A 22736-nucleotide genomic window follows, 5' to 3' on the forward strand; every position below is an offset into this window, starting at 1 on the left:
TGGCCGCAAGTACTCTATATAGACAAAACAATTTGGATGCCTGACCATTACGCCAACAGAAAGTGTAATGACATTGTTTTCAAATGCACAAACTTTAATATGGAGCCCCCCCCCCCCCCTTGTCAATATAGCCACTTTACACAAACTTTGCCACATTTCAACCAGTTTTCGTCATCTTTTCTCACCAATTTTTGCCACTTTAAACCCTCCTGGCTACTTATTGACAACTTTCTGCACATTTTTGAACTTCTAAACCACTTGGTTTCACTTTCTCACCTAATGTTGCCTCTTTTGATTCTTTATTGCCACTATTAACCCATTTTCACCACTTTTTAATGCCAATTTTTGGCCATTTTAACAACATTCCACAATTTGCCATGCCTATTTTTGCAAGTTGAACTGATTTCTGCCACTTCCGATATATCTTTCTGCCTCTGTTAACCCATTTTTGACAGTTTAAACAATTTCCCCACTTTTTGATCCCATTTCACCCCTTTTTCCATCCATTTTTGCCACATTTCTGCCCATTTCTGCCACTTTAAGCCAAGATTGCCATTGCTAACCTCTTACCACTTTTTATGCCTGTTTTTTTAAAAAAATGAACCAATTTTTTTTAACCACTTTTTGACTAATTTTTGCCACTTAATCTAATTTTTGCACATTTTTACCCTTTTGGGATACTTTTAAAGTGCCATTTCACCTCCTTTTCCACCATCTTTTAACCATTTTAACCCATTTTAATTCTGTGTTTTAGAAAAGGGGTTTATATTTTAAGGAAGGCTTTTTACTATGGCACAAGTGAATAGAAGAAATAGTTAAATAGATATTTTTTGCTTTGATGAGAGTGGTTATTATCCAGGTAAAAACATAAAATATTAATGTCACAGCTTAACTTTACAATGGTCCATGATTTTGCTGAGTCTTTGGGCCCCCAGTCTGACTGGGCCCCTGAAAGCTCTCCCCTTTACCCCCCTTGTTCTAACACCTTCAGGTACCGTAGGGGTCCCTGGTCTCTGGCACCTTTACTTTGGGGGTCATAGGCTGAAATATTTAAGAGCCCCTGATGTACAAGAACAAGTAATGATAGAAATATTATAAAACATTCAATCAAATGTTTAATTTTCATGAATAACAAGTTCCAGAAGTAACAAAACACAGCCAGAAGTTTTAATTCACGGCAACTTTTTATAATTTATTTCCTCTGAACCTGTGTCATGGTTAAAATGGTTTTGGATCAACTTGTCACAGTCTGTTAAACATTCTATTATGCCACTCACTTCCTGATTTTAATAATTTACCAGTGCCTTCAGAGACAAATATGCTGCTAGGAAAGTTTTATTAAAATAAAATAAACTGCGGTGGCTCATTCAATCTACTTTGTGATCCCACAAACAATGTTAAAGTCAGTTTAATAACGCCAAAAACCAAGCATTGCATTTATACAGTATATAGGAAAACACTTTGAGTCTCATGATATGGTTTCATGATAGGGTTTTGGTGGGCCCTGGATGATTTTCAGGTCTCACATATAGCCACAGAATGCAGAATTTTGGAACAGCTGATGTAGATCATCTATGAGGTCAGGTACTTATGTTGGATGGAAAGACCCAGCCCATAATCCCCATTCAAGTTCATCCCTAAGGTGCTCGATGGGGTTGAGGTCAAGGCTCTGGGTGGGTCAAGTTCTTCTGGTCCCCACCTCTTCCTTGCTTTGTGCACATGTTGGCATAGAAAAGGGACTTTCCTAAACTGTTGCCCCACAGTTGGAAGCATAGCATTAGGGATGGGACCGATCCGATCCAATATCGGTATCGGGTCCGATATGGATGTAATTAATAGATCGGATATCTGACTGACGGTGCCGATTCAAGTGACCGATCCAAATCCATCCTACAGTTTACGGTAGACCATGAACGCACCACAGTTCAACAAGAGACAGTCTGTGTGTAACTGAGCTAGTATTAGTTAAGATGTTCTCAGCGGTATAATTACCTAGTAGATTAAATGTTAATCTATATTTAGAATAGTCAAAACTAGTCTAAAGATGAGAGAACACAAAGAAGAGTGGGTGTGACGTTAGCCTGATAACGGGCGGTGCAAGCATTGAAAGCTAGCACCGCTAGCGCCTTCGTTCCTCTTTGCAGATTAATATCGTGCTTTGATATTTGGCCTCTTTTCACTTCGGATGAGTAGTCATACGTGAGCTTAACCCTCGACAGCCCACATAACACTTTATTTCCATTTACTCCTTTGGAAAACTGTCGCTAACTGCTGTTAGCCATTAGCCACCAACAAGCTTCTAATCGTTGACATCGGGTGAATGGTCAGAGAGGAAGGCTGCGGCCATTAACTGAAGCTACAGCGGTCTCTAGTGGCGGGAGGTCCGTTACAGTTTAAAAGAGCATTATAGACAGGGATTTCAAGCACGTGTTCATAAAAAATGATAGGTGATTAGTTTAACTGACTAGTAAATGTTTAGTAGTAGTTCAAATAAATTTGCTTGGAATACATTTAAATTCAATTCAATTTTGTATCTTTTTTGCTTTTTAATAAGAGGAGCTGGTTGGTTTACTACAGCTCCATGCAACCTCACACATTATACCAACAACAATAATAATTGTTAAAAAAAGAAAAAAAAAAAAAACAAAATCAAAAAATTATATATATATATATATATATATATATATATATATCGGAATCAGTATCCGTATCATACATATTCATCTGAATCGGATCGGAACTGGAAAAAAGTGGATTGGTGAATCCCTACATAGCATTGTCCAAGATGTCTTGGTATGCTGAAGCATAAAGATTGGCCTTCACTTGAGATAAGGGGCCTAGCCCAAACAATGAAAAACAGCTGCATACCATTATCCCTCCTCCACCAAACTTCACAGTTGGCACAGGTAAGTCAGACAGGTAACACTCTTCCAGCATCCACCAAACCCAGACTGATTGCCTAACAGAGAAGTGTGACTCATCACTCCGCAAAAGATGTTTCCAATGCTCCACAGTCGAGTGTCAGTGTGCTTTACACCACTCCACCCAACACTTGTTACTGGACTTTGTGATGTGAGGCTTGCATGCAGCTGCTTAGCAATGGGATCCCATTCCATGAAGCTCCTGCTGCAGTTGTTGTTTTTACAGTAATGCCAGTGGAAGTTCAGAATGCTTCAGTTATGGAATCAGCAGAGTGGGACACAAAAGTCGCTTAAGAATTAAGAATGTTCTTAATTGAACACTTGGCATAATCGTAAACAGCACAAAACATGGCCTTTTTGGAGGCATTTCTCCATGCATCAGGACTCTTGGCTGATGTGTGACTTTATCTCCAAAGAACCTACACAACAGCTGCTATCAGTCTTTTCTAAAGTGGTGCACTGACAACTTGGCTCTGCCATCTAAAGAGTCTCTCAACTTTGTCTCACTAAATACTGTGATAATTTGGTGTAAGCAGAATTAAAAAGTACATCCATGTAACACCTGAAGTGTCATAACACTAATAAGGAATTTAACACCATGATAAGAATTTAGCAGCGTGAGGTGCCAACAATGGAAAATGATAGTCTTGTGTTAAAACCTTCCAGTGTTCTAATAATGTAATAAATCTAACAATGGATCGAGTTTTTCTTCTGTGGAAAATGAAGAAAAAGCCAAGTGTGAAACAACTTCTGTAAAAGTTGGAGCCAAAGAAAATAGTATATGTGAGATTTGAGACGGAATAAAAAATTAGAGACATAAGCCATTACAGATTCCTGGATGTGCCGCCACCATGACTGCAATGCTCTTTTCTTCCTCTAACACCATTGTTGACTCTTACACTACCTGTTTCCACCCATGCATCCTTTGAATGATCCTTTAATTCCTTAATCCCACTTAATCCTTTCATGGAGAGAAGCAGTTTTACACGCTCTGTTCATGCTGGGAGCCCGTATTTCAAACTAAAAGTTTATTGTCACTTTAACAAAACTGAGACTGGACTCGATCCTGCTTTTAGACCCTGGACTCCTTCAGCCAGAATGACATAAAGGAAGGATTGGTGCAGAGACTGCTAGCTGGATAACTCTGTGTACTAGAAAACCAAGCAGCAGCTAACTTTTCCTTGAAGCAGTAAAACTTCTAACATAAAATAATTAAACTCCAAGGGAAGAAAGTTAAGAACAATGTAATACAAACTGGGCTGAATCAATTGCTGAAGAGAGAAAACTGACATAAAGGTCACACCCACTGACCTCTCTTGACTGTGCACGTGTAAATAATTTAAATTTTTTGACAAGAAACACCTTAAAAACAGATTTCTACAAAGTAATGTCAATCAAACAAAAATATGTCAGGTAAAATAAGTGACTGCACAAACATCCACCCCTTTTAAAGTGACTCACCTTATTCAACAGAGGTCCAGGCAATTGGTGCTAGTAGTCTCAGAATAAAAACATAAAGATCACATGAGTGCAACTGATGTGTTTGTAATATAAAGACACCTGTGTCTGGAAGGTCCAGTCACTGGTTATCAAGATTCCTGGCTACCATTACACCATTAAGACAAAAGAACACTCCAAGCAACTCAGGGAAAAGGTTACCACTCTGGAGTTACAAGCTTCAGCAGCTGAGGTGGGAGAGACTGCATTACAACAGCTTTTGCTCAGTTTCTTCACCTGTCAAAGAAATCTGGACTAGAGTTCACCAAAAGGTATGTGGGAGACTCCAGGGTCAAGTGGAAGAAAGTTTTTTATTTCTGATGAGACCAAAATGGTGCTTTTTGGCCATCAGGCAAGACGCCAAACATCGCACATCACTACAAACACACCATTTCACTGGAGAGCATGACCGTGGCAGCATCATGCCTTTGGGGATGCTTCTCAGCAACCTGTTGTGGAAGACTTATAAAGGTAGAGGGTAAAATTAATGTGGAAAATACAGAAAAATCCTGGAGGACAATCTTAGTCAGTCTGCAAGAGAACTGCAGCTTGGGAGAAGATTTGTTTCTAGCAAGACAAAGACCCAAGGTGTACATCGGAAGCTAAACGGAATGGTTCAAAGACAGCAAGGCGAATGTTCTGGAGTGGCTGAGTTGAAGCCCAGACCTTATTCCAAGTGAGAGAGCTTGTGCCTGGACTTGAACAGGGCTGTTCACGCCAGATCCCCGTGCAACCTGACGGAGCTTGAGCAAAGAAGAAAGGAGTAAAATTGTAGCGTCCGGATGCGCATGCCTGATTGAGACCTATCCACACAGACTCATGCTGTGATTGCAACCAAAGGTACATCTACTAAATACTGACTAATAGTATTTTCTACATTGTTTTTAAAATGACTTTGTAGAAATTTGTTTTCACTTTTGAGGTTGTTTTTTGTCAGAAAATCCAAATGATACTGACCATAATTAATTTATAGAATCGATAAATGGGTAAAACATCAGAGTGGTTGAATCCTTTGTAGGCACTGTACTTTACTTGGTTAACCACAATTTCATAAATTCTGATTCAGAGGACACTAAAAAATGCTATAAAAAACTGCACTGTTCAACAGATTATTGAGGTTCCCTGAAATACACCTGGGAACTCAGCAGCCTAAGAAATATGAAACAACATAGACTTAGTAAGGGGAAAAAGCATGCCAGTGATGATATATTTTTGAACAAAGCCTAAATCAGTAAAGACAACGCTGTCAGTTCTTTCCTCTGAGGGCCTGAGTTGATTGAAACTTGAGTGGATGAGCTCAGAAGAAAGGGGAAAAGAGTAATTTAACTTATTGGATCCTTATGCAAATCTAAATGATGCTGAACCACCAGCAGGACGGGCAAAATGGATGAGTTGAATTATTATGAAACGCTGCATGAAGAGGAATTCAGCTCAATGACCAAGTTTAGTTCTGTAGAGTTCTCCCTCTTCTGTGTGATTATGTGTCGTCTCACTGACAGTAACATGCCACACAATCCCCCAAACCCACAACAGAAATCCAATAGTACATTTCAGATCTATTTTCACTTTTCCTACACCCGAGAGGACCTCCTATAGAAGCTATGACAAGGAAACGTCTTTCTCATGCTGCTCTGTCTAACATGTTTCTGAGCTGATGTGACTCCACCAGCGCCGCTGTCTGTCCTCCGTCTTTTAGCGGTTTGAAAACGGGATTGCTCGAGAGAATCACGCCTGTGTTTGCTCTGTAGGAGGCTGCAGAGATGTCACACATACAAAGTGCCGAGGTTGATGAGAGGAGAGACTTTATGAGGAGACAGCATCCGGCGCAGAGAGCATATGTGTGTGTTATAGTGGGAGGGGAGTGGGGGTGGGGTTAAGGTATGTGTGCAGGCAGAGATACCATATGTAGCCCTAAGGGCCTGTCAGCTGCATCGCGCTATTTTGCTTTTAAAATGGCTCAGCTCAGGGAGGTGTAAGAGTGCAAACTGAACATCAGTTACAGACTGTAAGAAGCAGCATGCATTACTCCATAACTCTGTAGAATAAATTACATTAAGTGTTTTTTTTTAAATCATGTTGCAAATCTATTTTACCTTCACAGCTTTAAGGCACATATTTGTTTAAGGAATAAAAGAGGTATTGAAAAACACCTACATTTGCAGACATAAAGCAATTTCTCTGCAGTTTTCTTTGAACGGTGCTTTCAGAGATTTGATACATAACATATTTCATAGTTAAATATAAAAACATCAAGTGTGCATGGAGAAAAAATACTCTTTTTGGTAGGCTGTAGCTAAATCATCTCTAAATTGATTTACAGCAGCCATAAAGGGCCACCATGCAGGCAGGCTGAACAACAGCACATCCCCCTGAAAAACCCCTTCATTGGGACTTTATTAAGTTGTGGAAGCAGGATTTTTTTTCTCCAGGAGGGGGCTTATGGTAAGGCAGGGTTACACTGCTGCTGTGTAGCCTCCACATATCCTTCGAAAGGCACCCTCACTCTCCTTATTTAATGATGTGGAGGAGGACAGCTTCGTACTCTGACATATTTAGGAGAAAGGTCAGACAGAAAAACACGTTATCTATTAGCTCAAAGAAAAAACAGTGACCATTTTGGATCAATCGTCAATTGGTGTGCAGTTCCATAAACTATTGATTAAGATTTGCATCCAGTACATTGGAGGATTTTTGTTGGTGTTGTTGAGAGGCGGGGGATAAAAATAGCAGCTCACACATGGCGTGTTGGAAAGTGAAGAGAAAGACAGTAAAAACACTTGGCCAGTGCCAGAGGAGCAAGTTGTCCACATCTCTGAATCAGATTTTACACTTGGTTGTGAGGCTATTTGGAATAAAAGAAGATTTAGGATGAGGCTCATTTATCATGTCTTTCCTGCTGCGGTCATTTGCATTGTTTTCTTTATTACTGCTGTTGTCTTGGCATTTTTAAAGCTGCAACGAGGCAGCAGTGCAGTTTATTTGATGAGCAGGCACTAACAGGATGCTGCACTTGCATGTGTCAGAGATTCTGTTGGTATTTATGCTTCATTTTTGCAATGGTATGGAAGCCCTAAGAGGACATTTTATCTGGGTCAGTGTACTTTCTGGCAGATCCATTTTCTGGTTGAAACCAGACTGAAAAATTGGAAGAAAGTCTTGTTTTTCCACTTTGTCGTTTTTGACTGAAATAGGAAAAACAGGCCATTTTTCTGTTATTCCATTTTAGTGACAAAACACACACACACACACACACAAAAAAAAAAAAAAAAAAAAAAGTGAATTTTTTTTTTCCCATTTTTGGTCTAAAACAAGAACGGCTTGTGTTTTTGTTTTTTTAAATTTGGTAAAAAATTGAAAAATGGGAAAACTGAAAAGTAGATTTAAGACCAAAAATTTAAAAAAGGTAAATTTCTCCCATTTTTGGTCAAAAACAAAAAACCTCTAGCTCTTCATCCTTGTTTTTCCATTTTTGATAAACAAAAAAAAAAAAACAAAAAACTAGAAAACGGCTTGTTTTCCCGTTTTTAACCACTTTTGGGCAAAAATAAAAAAAAAAAAGGCTTGTTTTTCAATTTTTGGTAAAAAAAAAAAAATAAGAGAGAGAAATTGGCTCATTTTCAGTTCTTATTCCTTTGTTTTCAATTTCTGGCAAAAAATTAAAAAATGGAAAAACTGTAAAAGCAGCTTGTTTTTCCTGTTTTGTTCCATTTTCTGTCAAAAATGTAAAAGCAGAAAAACAAGACTTTTCCTGATTTTTCAGTCTGGTTTTAACCAGGAGATGGATCCGCCAGAAAGTACACTGACCACAGGGTTTAGTTAACTCAAAGCTGTTTGCAATGGCTGCCTCCAATGCAGTGATTAGCTTAGATGCACAGTGCTTCACAAATTAATTAGACCACCTGTCTCAGAGACGCCCTAGCATCATGTAGTGCTTTAATGCAGACTCTTTATTTTCGGTGAGCTCTCCACATTTTACCATTTTAAACAGGAATGAGGAATTTCAAACTGAATTCACCTTTTTATACCTAAATTTGTGCCGGCTCACTGGGCTTCTCTGAGAAGTCAGAAATTAACCAAGCATAACATTCAACCTGTTCAGGAATGCAAGTAAATAACTATAATTTGACATGTTAATTAAGAAAAAATAATGTGCTTTACTATTTTTTCAGTTTTTTTGTAAATCAGTAAATTTGAAAATTCATGGATAACAATAATAATTCTATTTTAGCATTAAAAATATCATTTGGGTTAAAGAGCTTCTAATATTGGTGTATTAACCATTGCAGAAACATAAAAAATGATTTTGGTTTTACCAATTTTTACCAATGCTGTTAATTTAGGGCAGCTGAGGTATAAACCTTACTTTGGGTGGTGGTCTAATAAATTTGTTAATCACTGTAGCTTTAGCATAACACCAGTTTTGCTAACTGGACTTTGTTTCAGTATGTAATCAAGAGTAAAAACAAAATGTAAAGCTTTTCTTGATGGGAAAGATGGTTTTGCTCCTCTGTCGACCTGTTTTCTGCTTCGTCACAAGTTTATGAGAGTTCACATAAAGGGGTTAGTTGTTGTGAGCCTGCTAGTGGAGTGATTAGATCGGATGTAGCCACAGCGGCAGAACTGTCAGAACTGGACAACATTTCTTTATTAAAACAAGGGAAGAGGGAAACACTGAAAGCTTGTCATGATTGGAAACACATTTTCGCTCCTCTGCTGATCTGCTTTGGCCTGGGTTTGTGATCGTTGAGGGTGGGGTTTGCTGGTGAATTCATGTCTGCTGCCGCGGTAGCTATTAGCTTGGATGTAGCTGTAGGAAAGCAACAGCTTAATCGTACCTTTTTAGATTTAAACAAGCAACGATACACACCAAAGGCTTGTCTCGGTAGAGAAGGTGTTTTTGCACGTCTCCTGATCGGCCTTGGCATCAGTATTACTCACCGCAAAGCTCTGCTGCTAACAATCTACAGCAGAGGCAACCTATCTGCTCAGGAGAAGGGCGTGCGTCATTTTGTTTTGTTGCTCTGATTGGCCCGTCATGAATGTGACAGAGAGAACGTTCCTCCAATCACCCTCTGAGATTTTTTTTAAGTTCTGCCCTTCCCAGATGCTTTGTATAAGAGCTTTCCCAGATAAATGTGATTTGGCGTATCAAGTTAACATCTTTTCCCTCATCAATGTTGTTTCAAGATATTAATAGAGTTCTTGTTTTACCACAAAAAAAGATCAATCACTATTTCTCACTTTCTTATTGTGGTTGAGAGGGATATCAAAAATAATCACACTCTGATTCTACATGCAGTCTATGCTATGTTACTGCAAGACTTTATATGCAAAGTCTTTGGAAGATCTCCTGAGCTAAATAAAGTGATGTGCCAGACTGGATTCAGCCCCCCAGCTATGAGTTTGACATGTGTGACTTCAATGCAACAGTGGAGAGGAAATTAATGTTACATTAGCAACATTTTTATGATCCAAATGCATAAAAGTTTGAATAAACCTATGAACTCTGCCGTTTGGGTTGTTTTCATTTATTTTCTCCTATAATCTGTTTCATACATTTGTTCCAAGAATATATATTTGCCAGTGGCAACATAAGTAAATTAAATAAATGATTTATTCTATGATTCTTTTAAACAAAGCTGGGGGCTAAGGTTTGACAAAACTTGTTCTTGGTTAAACACTCAGGAACTTCAGAGTGACTTCAGGCGTAAAACAACCAACGTCTATGAAATATTCATCTGAAGCCTAGCTCTTTACCACCTAAACTATGGTGCTGTCTCTGCCTCAAGTTAATCACTCACAGCACTGTGAATAAAAACCTCTGAATCACACTTAATAAGCTAACCTTACATCCTAACCACATCCTACTGCCACAGAGTGGTAAAAGACTGTTACCACTTCCTTTCTTCAAATAAATAGTACCGCCACAACCTTTTCATTTCTTTCAAGTTATTGCCCTTTGCTATTTTTTGCTGCATTTGTCCTCCAGGAAAAAATTGTAACACAGCAAACGCATCTCATGGAGCTATGTGAGCTGTGTAAGCTACAAAGACAAGGGAGCAAAAGAGCTATGCAGCTAACACAGCAGCATAGCTAATATAGCTATGTCGAAAAAGCTAAGCTCACAAAACAGCTACATAAGCTATGTATCTACATTATCTACAGAGCTAAGTTACCTTTAGCGACATTTGCTAAAGCTCATGTTGCTACACAGCTAGCACAGCTCACAAAACAGCTATGTTAGCTATGTTCATGTGTTATCTACATTGCTATGTTTGCTTTATTCAAGTTTGCTAAAACCCACATTGCTAACTTAGCTACAATTGCTTATTTAAGGACATTTTTTACATATCTAGCGTAACAATGTTAGCTTTAACTAAAGCTAATGGTGCTGAAGCCCACATAGCTAACTGCTCAGTAGGTAGAGAAGGTCATCAAGCAATCGGAAGGTTGTGGATTGCTGTATAGCTGTATAAGCTATATAAACATCAGAGCTACAAAGCTATTTTCCCTGATGTAGCGACATAGCTATTGTAGCCAAAGTTAAGGTCACAAAGTAGCTACGTAAGCTATGTATTACATCATCTATGTATCTGAGTTAGCTTTAGCTACATTTGCTGAAGCTCATACTGCTTCATAGCTAATGTAGCTCTGTAGCTAAAGCTACATCCCCAATGCAGCTATGTTCATACGTTATCTGTGTAGCTCACTTTGCTTAAGCTAATTTAGCTACAATAGCTTATGCAGTTATGTTAAATACATAGCCAGCTTAGCGGAGGGTTGTGGGTTCAACCCCCTGCAGACAGACATCCGTGTGTTGATGGGCAAGACACTTAACCCTGGATTGCTCCCAATGCTTTGTTGGTGTAACTGTGTAATGTGTAACTATGTATGGATGCATTTGAATAGGATTGGCTGATGGCCAATTCTCCTTAGCAACCTTTGCTGTCAGTGTGTGAATGTGGGGTGAATGGAGTGAAAAGGTGTGAATGGGTAGGTGTGTTCTGCGATGTAAAAGCATTTTGAGTAGTCAGATGATTAGAAAAGAGCTACGAAAGCTCAAATCAATTTAGCATTTAGAGTTAGCCTCCGTTAGTGTAACTACTTCTAAAACATAATTATACATAATTTAATTCCAGATTAGACTTCTGATAGTCTGTAATGTTTGCAATGTGGTAATTTCATGAATGTAACTGCCAGACTTTCTGAATAAAGTTTAATAAAAAAGTATATATGACAGACTGGAAATTCATTGCACATTCATTGCAAATGATGGCAGTAAAGGTACTTAAACATCTTTTCCATCATAAAAATCTTTCAGTGCTGTTCTTTGTATTTAATAAAGAAATGTAGCTAGAAATGTCAAGCTAAACACTACACTGGCAGCAGCCATTGCAATTGGCTTCCAGTACAACTAAAACCCCATCTGTGGCTACCGCCTCGTTCCCCTCTAATGATGCTGATTGATCAGATCTGTTTTCACACCTGGATTGTTTCAGAATGGAGTTTTGTGAGATGTATTTGCCAAATGACTGACATAGAGTCTGGCCAATCCATCAGCTTTGCAAGGTTGCCTTTTCTGGTGGTAATGTGCTAGTGTTCAGCTTTAGAGTGATTCAGAACTCAAACACTACGTCATTATGACATTTTCTCCACAGTTCATGACTTTAGATCATTTCAAACACTTTCAATTTACTGGATTCAACTTCAGAAATTCATACCACCTGAATAACTAAAGCAATCAAGCTGACTCCAGAATTTACTTTATGCTCTGTCTGAGCACACCTAAAGGTTGAAACTCTAACATATATTAACAACCATCTCAAAATAACTGCAGATATCCATTTGATTGAAATCCTGCTTGCTGAGCTTATTCACCAATTTAGATAATACTACTTCTCTCCTGAGTCGGACCACTAAATGAATCATTTCATATCCTTATCTACTATTTTTGGACATACACATGTGAGTCATCTGCATATAAATTGCTTTTTCTACCTTATCATAAGTCCTCCTTAATTAAATGGTCCCGTAGAATCTCTCCTTCAGTTTGCTAATTTACTAAATGTATTTTGTCAAGGTTACTTCTACTATGAACTTTGGTCCATTACAAGTTACACGAAGTACTTCTGAGACCTGGAAATATGATAGAAAACATCCAGTATTCTACACACAAGACATGAGTAGTAGGCTTTTATTGAGCACATGCATGGACAGATTTATTCCTGCATGCTCAAAAAAGGAGCCAGCTGCATTAAGGACCTTATTTACTCATTTTTAGACATGTTTTGCAATGCCCACCCTTCCCAGACGCTCCCTCAAGAGGCTTCCATTAATTCAGCACAGCCCTCTAAGAGCTTCATCAATGTTAATCAGAGATAAACACAACATTAGATTCCCTACAGCTGCTTTGAAAAAGGCTGGAAGCCATGTGTGTATGTTTGCAAAGCGGGGGTATGTTTGCCTCTATAAAAGGGGTTTTGATATTCTAGATCATGTTTGAAGTTTTGGCCAGGAGCATCGTGTGAATATTACAACGTGCTTTCTACGAAGATGGAAAGCAAAGGTAAACAAAAGGCCTCCATTAAGAAATAAGTCATACTGAGCCATATAGCCTTAATTCCTGTATTATACATTATATATTAGCCATGCTGTTAGAAGCTTGTTATTATTCAAGTCATCAACTTTTTCATTGTTTAACATCTGAGAGAATTAGATTCATGGTTATTTTAAACACACCTGTAGAGAAGAAGAATGACACCATCAAATATTGCAGGTTTAACTGCAAACTGTCTGAAGCCATGTTTGCATGACCACAAACAATAACCTGTGCTGCACTTCTGCACATTGTTTACATGACAGCAGTTTTTTTGAAAACCAGAAAGTTTGAAAATGGGTTACAGAGTGCAAACTGTGGAAAACTGCATCACCCCTGTTTCCGTGTAAACTGGGAATATGCCATTCCTTTTTAAAGTGGAGATTTTACACACATGTGCATTACAGTTCCAGCCAGTAGCCATGCATGTGTAGGTTGACCTCAACACGAGTGCCAGACTCAAGAGTTCTGTTTGTGCTGCTCTTTCCAAGGCAACATGTTCTTGAATCTACTCTGCAGTTTATAGTCCCTTTAAGTATAATGTGTGCGTTGCTCTTTTTTAATGTCACACCATCAGCTACTGACCTGGCATGCATGCTACAACAGAATTTCATCTTCAATTTCAGGTCATTAAAATCAAGAACATGTCTAACATTTGGGGCATTGATGAGAGGGTTAAAGAGGAAGCTCAGTCAGAGCAGCTCTACTGCACACACTCATGTCTGGCTATGGTATATCCCAGAAGTGCCACAGCGCTTCACTTTGTTGGAGATGTGCGGCAAGTCTTCTTATCACTGCTACCAAACCACATCAATCCACATAGAGCAGATCAATCCAAACAGCCAAAAAAATGTGCAAAGTATCCGGCCAACTTAAAATACAACACAATGCATGGACTACTGATTGTTCCAAATGCTATACCAACATTTTATAGAAAAACTGTGGTGCTGTGGAGTGTGGTGCAGCTGTTGTATGTGGAAATTTTCAGTTTATGAACACACTTCACAACTTTTTCTGGCACTTTTTGCCCATATTTGCCCTTGTTCTACACACTTTTGCCACTTCAGCCATTTTTTGACACTTTTAAAATCCCATTTCACCAGCTTTTCTGACTATTTTTTATATTAACACATTTTTGCAACTATTTCAACCATTTAAAGCACTTTTTTCTGACCATTTTTCTTCTTTACAAATATTAATGCCACACTTCAAGCCCTCTTTACTCACTTTTTTCTACCCATCATAACTCCTTTTCACCACCTTTTCTGCCCATTTCTGCCACATTTATGTGCCGCTTTTTCCCATTTCTGCCACTTTAACCCATTTTTGACACTACAGTTTCATCACCTTCTCAACCCATTTTGCCACTTTTCTTACCATTTTCATCACTTTTTCTGACCATTTTCACCAATTGTATTTGCCCATTTATCCCTGTTTCTACCCATTTTTTTGCCACTTTAAGCCATTTTTGACACATCTAAAATTGCAGTACATCACCCTTTCTGCCCTATTTTTTTCCTGTTAACCCAGTTTTTGCCACTTTAGAATCATTTTCATTACTTTATTTCTGACCATTTTTACCACTTTTAAAACCATTTATGCCACTTTAAAACTTTTTTTTGCCCCTTAAAACTAATTTTTGTCAGTTTCCAAACATAATTCACCACCTTTTCTGCACATTTTCAACACATTTATTTCCCACGTTTAATCAATTTTTGACATTTTCGCCCATTCATGCCTCATGCCATTTCTGCCACTTGTTAATCCATTGTTGCCATTTTAAAACCTTTTCAGCACTTTTTTCTTGTCCTTTTTCCTCTTAGCACCCAGTTTGCCCCATTTTAACCCATTTTCATGACTCTCTTCTGCCTGTTTTTGCGACTTTAAAAATGACTTTAAACCCATTTCAACCCACTTACGCCCTTTTTGAGTAATTTTTTCCACTTTTTTCCTCTTTTAACACATTTTTGCCACTCTAAACCCATTAAAGTTCATTTTAAATCAAGTTTTGCCAATTTTTGAACACATTTCACCCCTTTTTCTCCCTGTTTTGCCCTCTCTTAACCATTTTCCCCCCACTTTTTAATCCTGTTTTGCCTATTTGTCGCATTATTCAATACCTCCCCTTACAGTTGTTTCAGTTTCTTCCCTATTGTTTGGCATCCTGATGTTTTTGCACATCATGATTTAGCTATGAAGTCTAACATTACTTTCCAAATGGTTTTATTTAATGTTCCTGTCCATGTTGTAAACATTACCAAAGAAAGGTTATTCTGTTTAAAGTAAAAAGGGGTTTACATTCAGAAGAATGCTATAGACTACACCATAAATACTAAAAACAATGAATGTTGCTTTGATTAGAGTGGGTATCATTAAGGTCAAAAATAAAATATGGTTATCACAACTTAACTTTACAACGGACCATGATTTTTTTGACCTCCATGGGCCCCCCATTTAGCTGGGCCCTGGAACGCTCTCCCCTGATGGGTGCCCTTGTTCATAGACCAGATACATGGGAGCTTTTGCTAACTTTGATATTCTTGCAGAAGGTCGACCAAAGTGTGTCAGAGAATAATACGTCTAGGCATTTACAGAAAAACAGACGGCTTTCTCACCTGCAGCACCGGGCTTTGGTCAAAGTTGTACGCGCTGGGCCGTCCCTCCAGCGTGGAGAACGCCACATTTCCTCCAGTGAGCGGAGAGATATCACTGAACTCATCGGTACATAAGGCTGTCCGCTCATCCTGTCCGAGGCGAATGAAAGTCTTTGAATTCTTGTGATAGGTCTGCTTACACGAGGCGCTGTAATACTGGTAAGGCAACCAGGGCCCGTCCTCCTGAGTGCGCTTGTAGATGGCGAAGCTCTCTGGTCGACTGGTGTAGAATTTCAGTCGTATGTAGGTTATGTCAAAAGCCTTGCCTGTGGGAAAAACAGATACGATTAGCTCTGAATGGAATCAAAGGAATAATTACTGATAAAATGAGATCCATTGTAGTTACACAGTGGGATCTGGGCTGCTTATGTAAGAGACAAATACTGTGGGGTGATAGTTTAGGGCCCAGGAGCGAAGGAAAAAACAGGCATAATTGCATTAGAGAAAGTAGAAAAACAATGGGGGATAGGCTTAATTTCCCGTGCCTCCATGCCGGGTAAATGAATGTCATTCCTGCAGGAGAAGAAGAATACTCTGGATTATTTTCTCATTATCCAGATCATAATAGGCCCCACAAGAGAAACAAAGGTCAAAGGGAACGAGACGGAAATTCTTTTTCTCTAATGTTAACTGCAGGGCAGAATATGACACTGAGTGCAAAACACAGCAGGAGGAAAGAAGTACCTGAATTGTTAAGTTAAATTCTGATGCAACACTTGAGGGGTGACACAAAAGACAGGATCAATAACCACATGATTGGGCAAATACTAATGAGTGTCACGAGGGGCTGAGGATGGCAGTGAATTAAATACAGTGATTGATTCAACTAGGGGTGAGCTTTCAGTGGTACATCAGCTATTCAGGGGCATGGCAATGAAGAGAGGTAAGACTTTTCACAAGTTCAAATTCCCCCCAAAGCAGCAACTCTACTTCAATCTGTGAAAAAGCAAAAAGGGGGTTTCAGAGCAAAGTCCCCAGATGTGAAAGATCCAAAGAAAAACGAGGAGATATACCAGGATTCCATTTGGTGTTAAGGGATTTTGCAGATCTGACTAAGTTTCGCTGTAATTGGTGTTGCATTGTAACTCAAGAAATGTGTGAAGTAATTTTTGCAGGTGCATAATGAGAGAAGGGATAAGTCTCCCAGGTACATGTTTAATTAAATAAGAGGAACGCTTAGGAAAAAATGCTTTGAGACTTTTTTGCACACTCAGATAGCTCATATAATGTTTTACAATGCTTCCTGTGCAGAAATTAAAAGGGAAGGCCATTGATTTTCAGCTTTTATAAAAATCTGACATCTCCGCCAAGGCCGTCCATAAGGGGGGATAAAGGGCAAAGCTTTCTGGGGCCCAGCCAAATGGGGGGGCCCATAGAAGTCAGAAAAATCATGGTCAATTGTAAAGTAATGATGTGATAACCATATTTTATATATGAGCTCAATAATAACCACTCTAGTCAAAGAAAGAAATGCAAACACTGATATTACCTTTTCCCTAATGTTAACAATGTGAAGACTTCAAAGCTAAGCCATGATGTGCACAAATGTCAGGATACAGGAGTATACAGAAGACAGAATTGAGATAACTATTTTTAATAATTGGAAAAAGATAAAAGAATTTGAAACTGGGTTTCAAAAGGGGAAAATGGGTCAAGAAAGGCGAAAATAGGCAGGAAAATGGTGAAAAGTGGCTAAAAAGTGGCAAAAATTGAGAGAAAGTGCCAAGAATGGGTCAAGAAATGTGAAAAGAGGGAAAAGGGTATGGGAATGGTGAAAGTAGTTATAAAGTGACAAAAATGGGAAAATTAAGGCAAAAAGGGGAAAGCGATGTGCAGGAAAAAAGTGGGAAGTGGCTAAAAGTGGCTGAAAAGTGGCTAAATTGGAGGAAAAGTGCCGATGATGGGTCAAGAAATGCGAAAAGAGGGAAAAAGGGTAGGAAAATGCTGAAAGAAGTTAAAGAGTGAAAAAAAATGTTTTAGGAATGGCAAATGAAGTCAAAGAGAGTCAATAAATATTTAGGAATATTGTGAAAAGAGGTTAAAAAGTGGCTAAATTGGATTAAAAGTGCCAAAAATTGGTCAGGAAAGGCAAAAAGGGGAAAAATGAGTAGGAAAATGGTGAAAACGGTTAAAAGTGAGAAAAAATAGGTTAAAATAGGCAAAGATGGACAAAAACCGAGCTAGAAAATAGTTTTATGTGGTTAGAGTAGTCAAAATGGGATAAAAGTTCTCAAAAAAACGGTCAAGAAAGGCAAGACGGGGGCAAAAAATGGAAGGGAAAATGGTGAGAAGCAGTTAAAAAGAGGCAAAAATGGGTCAAGAAAGACCAAAAATGGGCAAGGAATGTATGGAAATATGATGAAAAATGGTTAAAAAAGTGGCTTAAATGGCTTACAAGGGTCAAGAAAGGCAAAAAATTGAAAAAAAAAGGTTAGTGTAATGGTGAAAAGCAGTTAAAAACTGGCAAAAATGGTTAAAAAGACACAAAAATGGGGCAAAAATGGCAAGAAAAGGGGCAAGAAACCAGCAGGAAAATAGTGAAAAAAAAGTGGCTTAAATGGTTTGAAAGTGCCATGAATGTATCAAGAATGGCAAAAAAAGAGGAGAAAAGGGAAGGGAAAAGGTGAAAAGTAGTTAAAAAGTGGGTTAATATAGGCAAAAAGGGACAAAATGGGTGGGAAAATGGTTAAGTGGTTATAAAGTAGGTAAAATGGGACCAAAGCAGAAAAAAGAGTCAAAAAAGGCAAATAAATTAGCAAAATATTGGTAGGAAAATGTAAGAAGAGATTAAAGAGTGGCAAAAATGTGTGGAAGACAGGTGCAAAGTGGCAGAAATTGGTTGAAAATGCAAAAATAGGTCCCAAAAGGCAACAAATAGCAAAAAATGGGTGTAAAAAGGTGAATAGTGGTTAAAAAAAACTGAAGAGTGGCATTAGTACGCCTTCTGTGGGCGTACTGTGGGCCCATCCTCTGGGTTTTTCAGGGGTCCAGCCAAATCTGTGGGTGGGTCTGATCTCCACTCTCACAGCAAACTAAAGGGCTTCTTTTTGATAGAGTTGGCACCATTTCCCACCGTGTTTACCCTCTTTGGTCAATAATCTTGCCACCATACTGGATCATGCAGGGATACTCATCCCTGCAATGAATCCACACCAAGCTTTGCAGGGGATTAACTGGACGGGCACAAACTGGAGACGTATTGAGACACGAGTGTGAAGCAACATGCTGAAACTCTCCTAACAGGCTTCTTCGTTGCACTCATGGGGATTTTTTTCCTCCATCATTAGATACTAAGTCTCAGCCGCTCAGCGCGTTCATGGGATGCCATCCACAGCTACAGCCATAATGACATCTGTTGCTTAACTCTGCCAAGTCTGTGCGGCGCATCTCTCTGTCTCTCGTCTCTGCAGCAATCTCTAATGGTATCGCTCCTCCAGGAGAACTACGATCATTTAGCTTTCATTTACTCCCTGCGTGAGGTGAGCTCAGCCCTGCTGGGACTCGGGCAAAAACATAAAAAGAGACAGAAGATGAAACATTTGTTGGATATCCCCTGTGATGAGGTGCAGACTAATTGCAAAGGGAATTTATGTGTCCTATGCATCATGTTTAATGAGTCGTGATTTGTGCTCTTTCGCCACTGCATACTTGTCCATTAAAGGTTACACAAGCACAACAGAGAGCTTTTTGAAGCACTTACATGTTATTCAAGCAAAGCATCACAAAACACACAAAAACATTTCTAGAGAGAATAATGAATCGCTCATTTACTTCACAATTTTGACAGCTCAGTTTGAAGCATCAAGAAGTCTCTCCTCACCAAGTACTCAATTTTTTAGTAATGACAAGTTACAAACACAGTAAAATAGCCTGCTGTGACGTTTGAAAGCTGAGCCAGAAACTCTGGACATCACAAATCAAGCCAAAGCAAGACATAGTGCACACAGATGCCCTTAGAAAGTGACTATGTCCCGCTGAAGCTTCTTAAAAAGATGCTTCAAATGGTGCAGATGTTTTCAATGATGTAGGAAATGGAGGCATCAGGCAAAGGAGAAAAATGTTTATGTGCCTTTGTGACCTTGCTAACTATTGCTGATGCTCTGCTGTATGCCTCTTTATGTCTATGCATGTATAAAGCATGAAAAAGGCTGACATTACTTGTATTTGCTCACATGAATAAAGATCGTAAAGCTTCTGAAAGGATTGCTTATACTATGCATGGTGGCAGTGACCTTGACTTCCAAAATCTAATCAACTTACACTTAAGTCCTAGTGAAGTCACTTGTTGATCAGCATTCGTGGCTAACATTACGTCATGAAGGCAAATGAACACTCCAAGCAACTCAGAGATAAGGCTATTTAAAGGTAAGGGGATGGATACAAAAAAAATTCCAAGGTGCTGAACATCCCCCAGAATTCAGCTGAACCCATCCTCAAGAAATAGACGGTATATGGCTGTGATTTTTGAACATTTTTTTTGCCAAAGGCACACCTAAGATCGAGCCAAAATCTCAAGGCAGACCGTCTCTATATTCATGCATTCATTTCTTCTTCATTTCTCTTTATTTGATGTATAGTCATAGTAATAATGCATGGTTGTTCAGATCCACAGCACACACCTAGACATTCCTGGCCTTCACCATTTGGGGACAACTGGAATACTCTAAAATGTATGTTTTTGCAGCATACATTTCAGCTACATCTGCCTTACGTACAGTTGTTGATCAAAGCAATCTGCTGCTGCAAATCCAACACTTTTTGCACCAGTTACTAAGCATTTTTACACCTAATTTTCTAAAATATGTTTATATGAAATAAAAGCAGAGCTAGAAACTACCAGAAACACCACAGAAAAATTTAAGCTTTCGAAGAAGTTGTCAGATTTTTTGAAATTTTATGATACCGCAAGTAGTAAGACAATATTATCAAAACAACGGCCACCTTAATAAGTGATTGGACTGAAAACATATCTGCAAACTCATGCAAAAGTATCTTGAGTTCACTCAAAGCATTCATGCATGGTTGTACAAATTCCTAAGGCACACTTAGACTTTCCTCAAGGCACGCCATTTGAGAACTACTGGTATATGACACTAACCTTGCAAAGCAGATGGATATGCCTGTTTTACTTGTTTTTTACTGGCATCCATCCTGCAAAACTCCCGTCTGAACTGTTTGGGTCTGGTTAGAAAGTGACAGGAACAATCAGCGATGAGGGGCAGTACTTTCGGGCATTGCAGAGTCGTGATGTAAACAAGCAGCAAGAGGCCGGTGCAATTATGGTGGAAGAGCTTAGCGTGGATGCTGCTAAAGCACCAGTTCTAACAGAACTTGACATTTCTTCATTAAAAGAAGAAAAAAGAATAGCAGTGAGTTGTTTTCTTCTTAAAAACAACAAAAGTCGAGTACTTACATGTCTATAGTTGCCATGTTTCATGTTATTCCTCGGTAGCTGCGCATGCGCAGCTCGATAGCAGCTACGTCACGTGTTTTGTTGCTCTGATTTGCCCGTAGAGATGTGCCAGACAGAGCGTTCATTCAATCACAGTCCGAGTTTTTTTTCAAAGCCTCTGCCTTTACCCAAATGTTTCATATAGAAGCTTTTCCAGATGCATGTGTGAAAAAAAATCCATCTGGCGTGTAAAGGCACATGTAAATCTGCCTAGATCAGGCCATCCTCACAAACTGAGTGACCGTGAGAGTGGCTACCAAGACCCCTATAATTAGAGACTCCATGGTCAAGTGGGAGAAAGTTCTTTGGACTGATAAAACCAAAATAATGCTTTTTGGCCAAAAAAAAAAAAAAAAACCAACAACAACAAAAAAATCACAACAAACACAAACCATTCCCACTGTGAAGCACAGTGGTGGCAGCATCATGCTGTGGGGATGCTTCTCAGAAACCAGCCCTGGAAGGCCTGTAAAGGTAGAAGGTAAAATGAAAAAATACTGAAAAATCCTGGACAATCTTACTCAGTCTGCAAGAGAAATACGGCTTGGGAGAAGAACAACAAGGTAAATGTTCTGGAGTTGCTGAGTCAATGCCCAGACCTCAATCCAATAGATTTGTGGCTAGACTTAAAAAGGGCTGTTCACACCTGATCCCTGTGCAGTAAAATTTTAGTATCCAGATGTGGAAGCCTGATTGAGACCTATCCACACAGACTCATAAATGTCATTAAAATTTTGGAAAATACATAAATATGTAACAACTCTTTAGAGACTGACAGCCATGATCTGTTTAGGGGTCTATTTTGCCCGTTCATTGTCTGTTTTAAGGTCCATCAACATTTTCACCATTTTTCCATCATCAAGCCTGGGTGATGTTTTGAATTTTCCTTGAAGTCTTCTCTGCTGCAGCATCCAATCAATGTCTGTCAGTGAGAAAAAACAGAAACTTCTGTGAAGTCTGCTCTCTTGTGTCCCTGCTTATAGCTCCTAAGATCTCTGTCCTCTCTCCTTGATACTCTGTCCTCTGAGCAGCTTTAGGGGCTTTGGGATGATCCTCAATATGACAGGACAGGAACTACTCCTAGTTCTGCTGAAGAGTGAAGAGCGAGGATGCATCATTTTAGAGACTAGAGACACAGCTCTAGTTAAAAAACCCCTGTGTCAGCATGGAAGAGCATGTTCTGATTGACATTTGCCTTCTTTCGCCTGCCACACCAGCACATTATCATCGGTGTAGCGCAGAACAAAGGAGTATGTTCTAGCCTACTGACGAATTATAAGTTTGTAAAAATGAACTTCAAGTGATTACTAAGGGTGTTCTCACATCTTTAGCTCAGTTGATCTGGTCCGAATCATGATGGAGCAAATTATTTCATTATTTAACAATGATCGTACACATGGCTTTATTATTCTCCGATTGTGCAAACCTGGTTGGAAGTCTGTTGTGTGTTCAAAGTAAAAGCTGGGAGCATCTCTGGTTCACTTTCTGATCTGGGCTGAGTCATATAAACCTAAAGCAGCTGTAGCCGTCTGGTCAAACTCAGACAGTCTAAGAGTAAACTCATCACAAGTAGTGTAGACTCAATATTTACGATCTATTTACTCCAAACTCAGATT

At 39.0% G+C, this 22736-nt stretch overlaps 1 protein-coding gene across 2 annotated transcripts in view; it reads right to left on the reverse strand.

Annotated features, from left to right (window-relative positions):
* Positions 1-22736, reverse strand: part of lamc3 (laminin, gamma 3) — a 217703-nt gene that overhangs the window by 175155 nt on the left and 19812 nt on the right. For both annotated transcript variants that reach the window (XM_041811014.1, XM_041811015.1), the window contains one exon: positions 15630-15934. In XM_041811014.1, coding sequence (XP_041666948.1) covers positions 15630-15934 — 305 coding nt within the window. The remainder of the gene's footprint in view (positions 1-15629; positions 15935-22736) is intronic.

Source organism: Cheilinus undulatus, linkage group 17 (genome assembly GCF_018320785.1).
Source record: "Cheilinus undulatus linkage group 17, ASM1832078v1, whole genome shotgun sequence".
Lineage (NCBI taxonomy): Eukaryota > Metazoa > Chordata > Actinopteri > Labriformes > Labridae > Cheilinus > Cheilinus undulatus.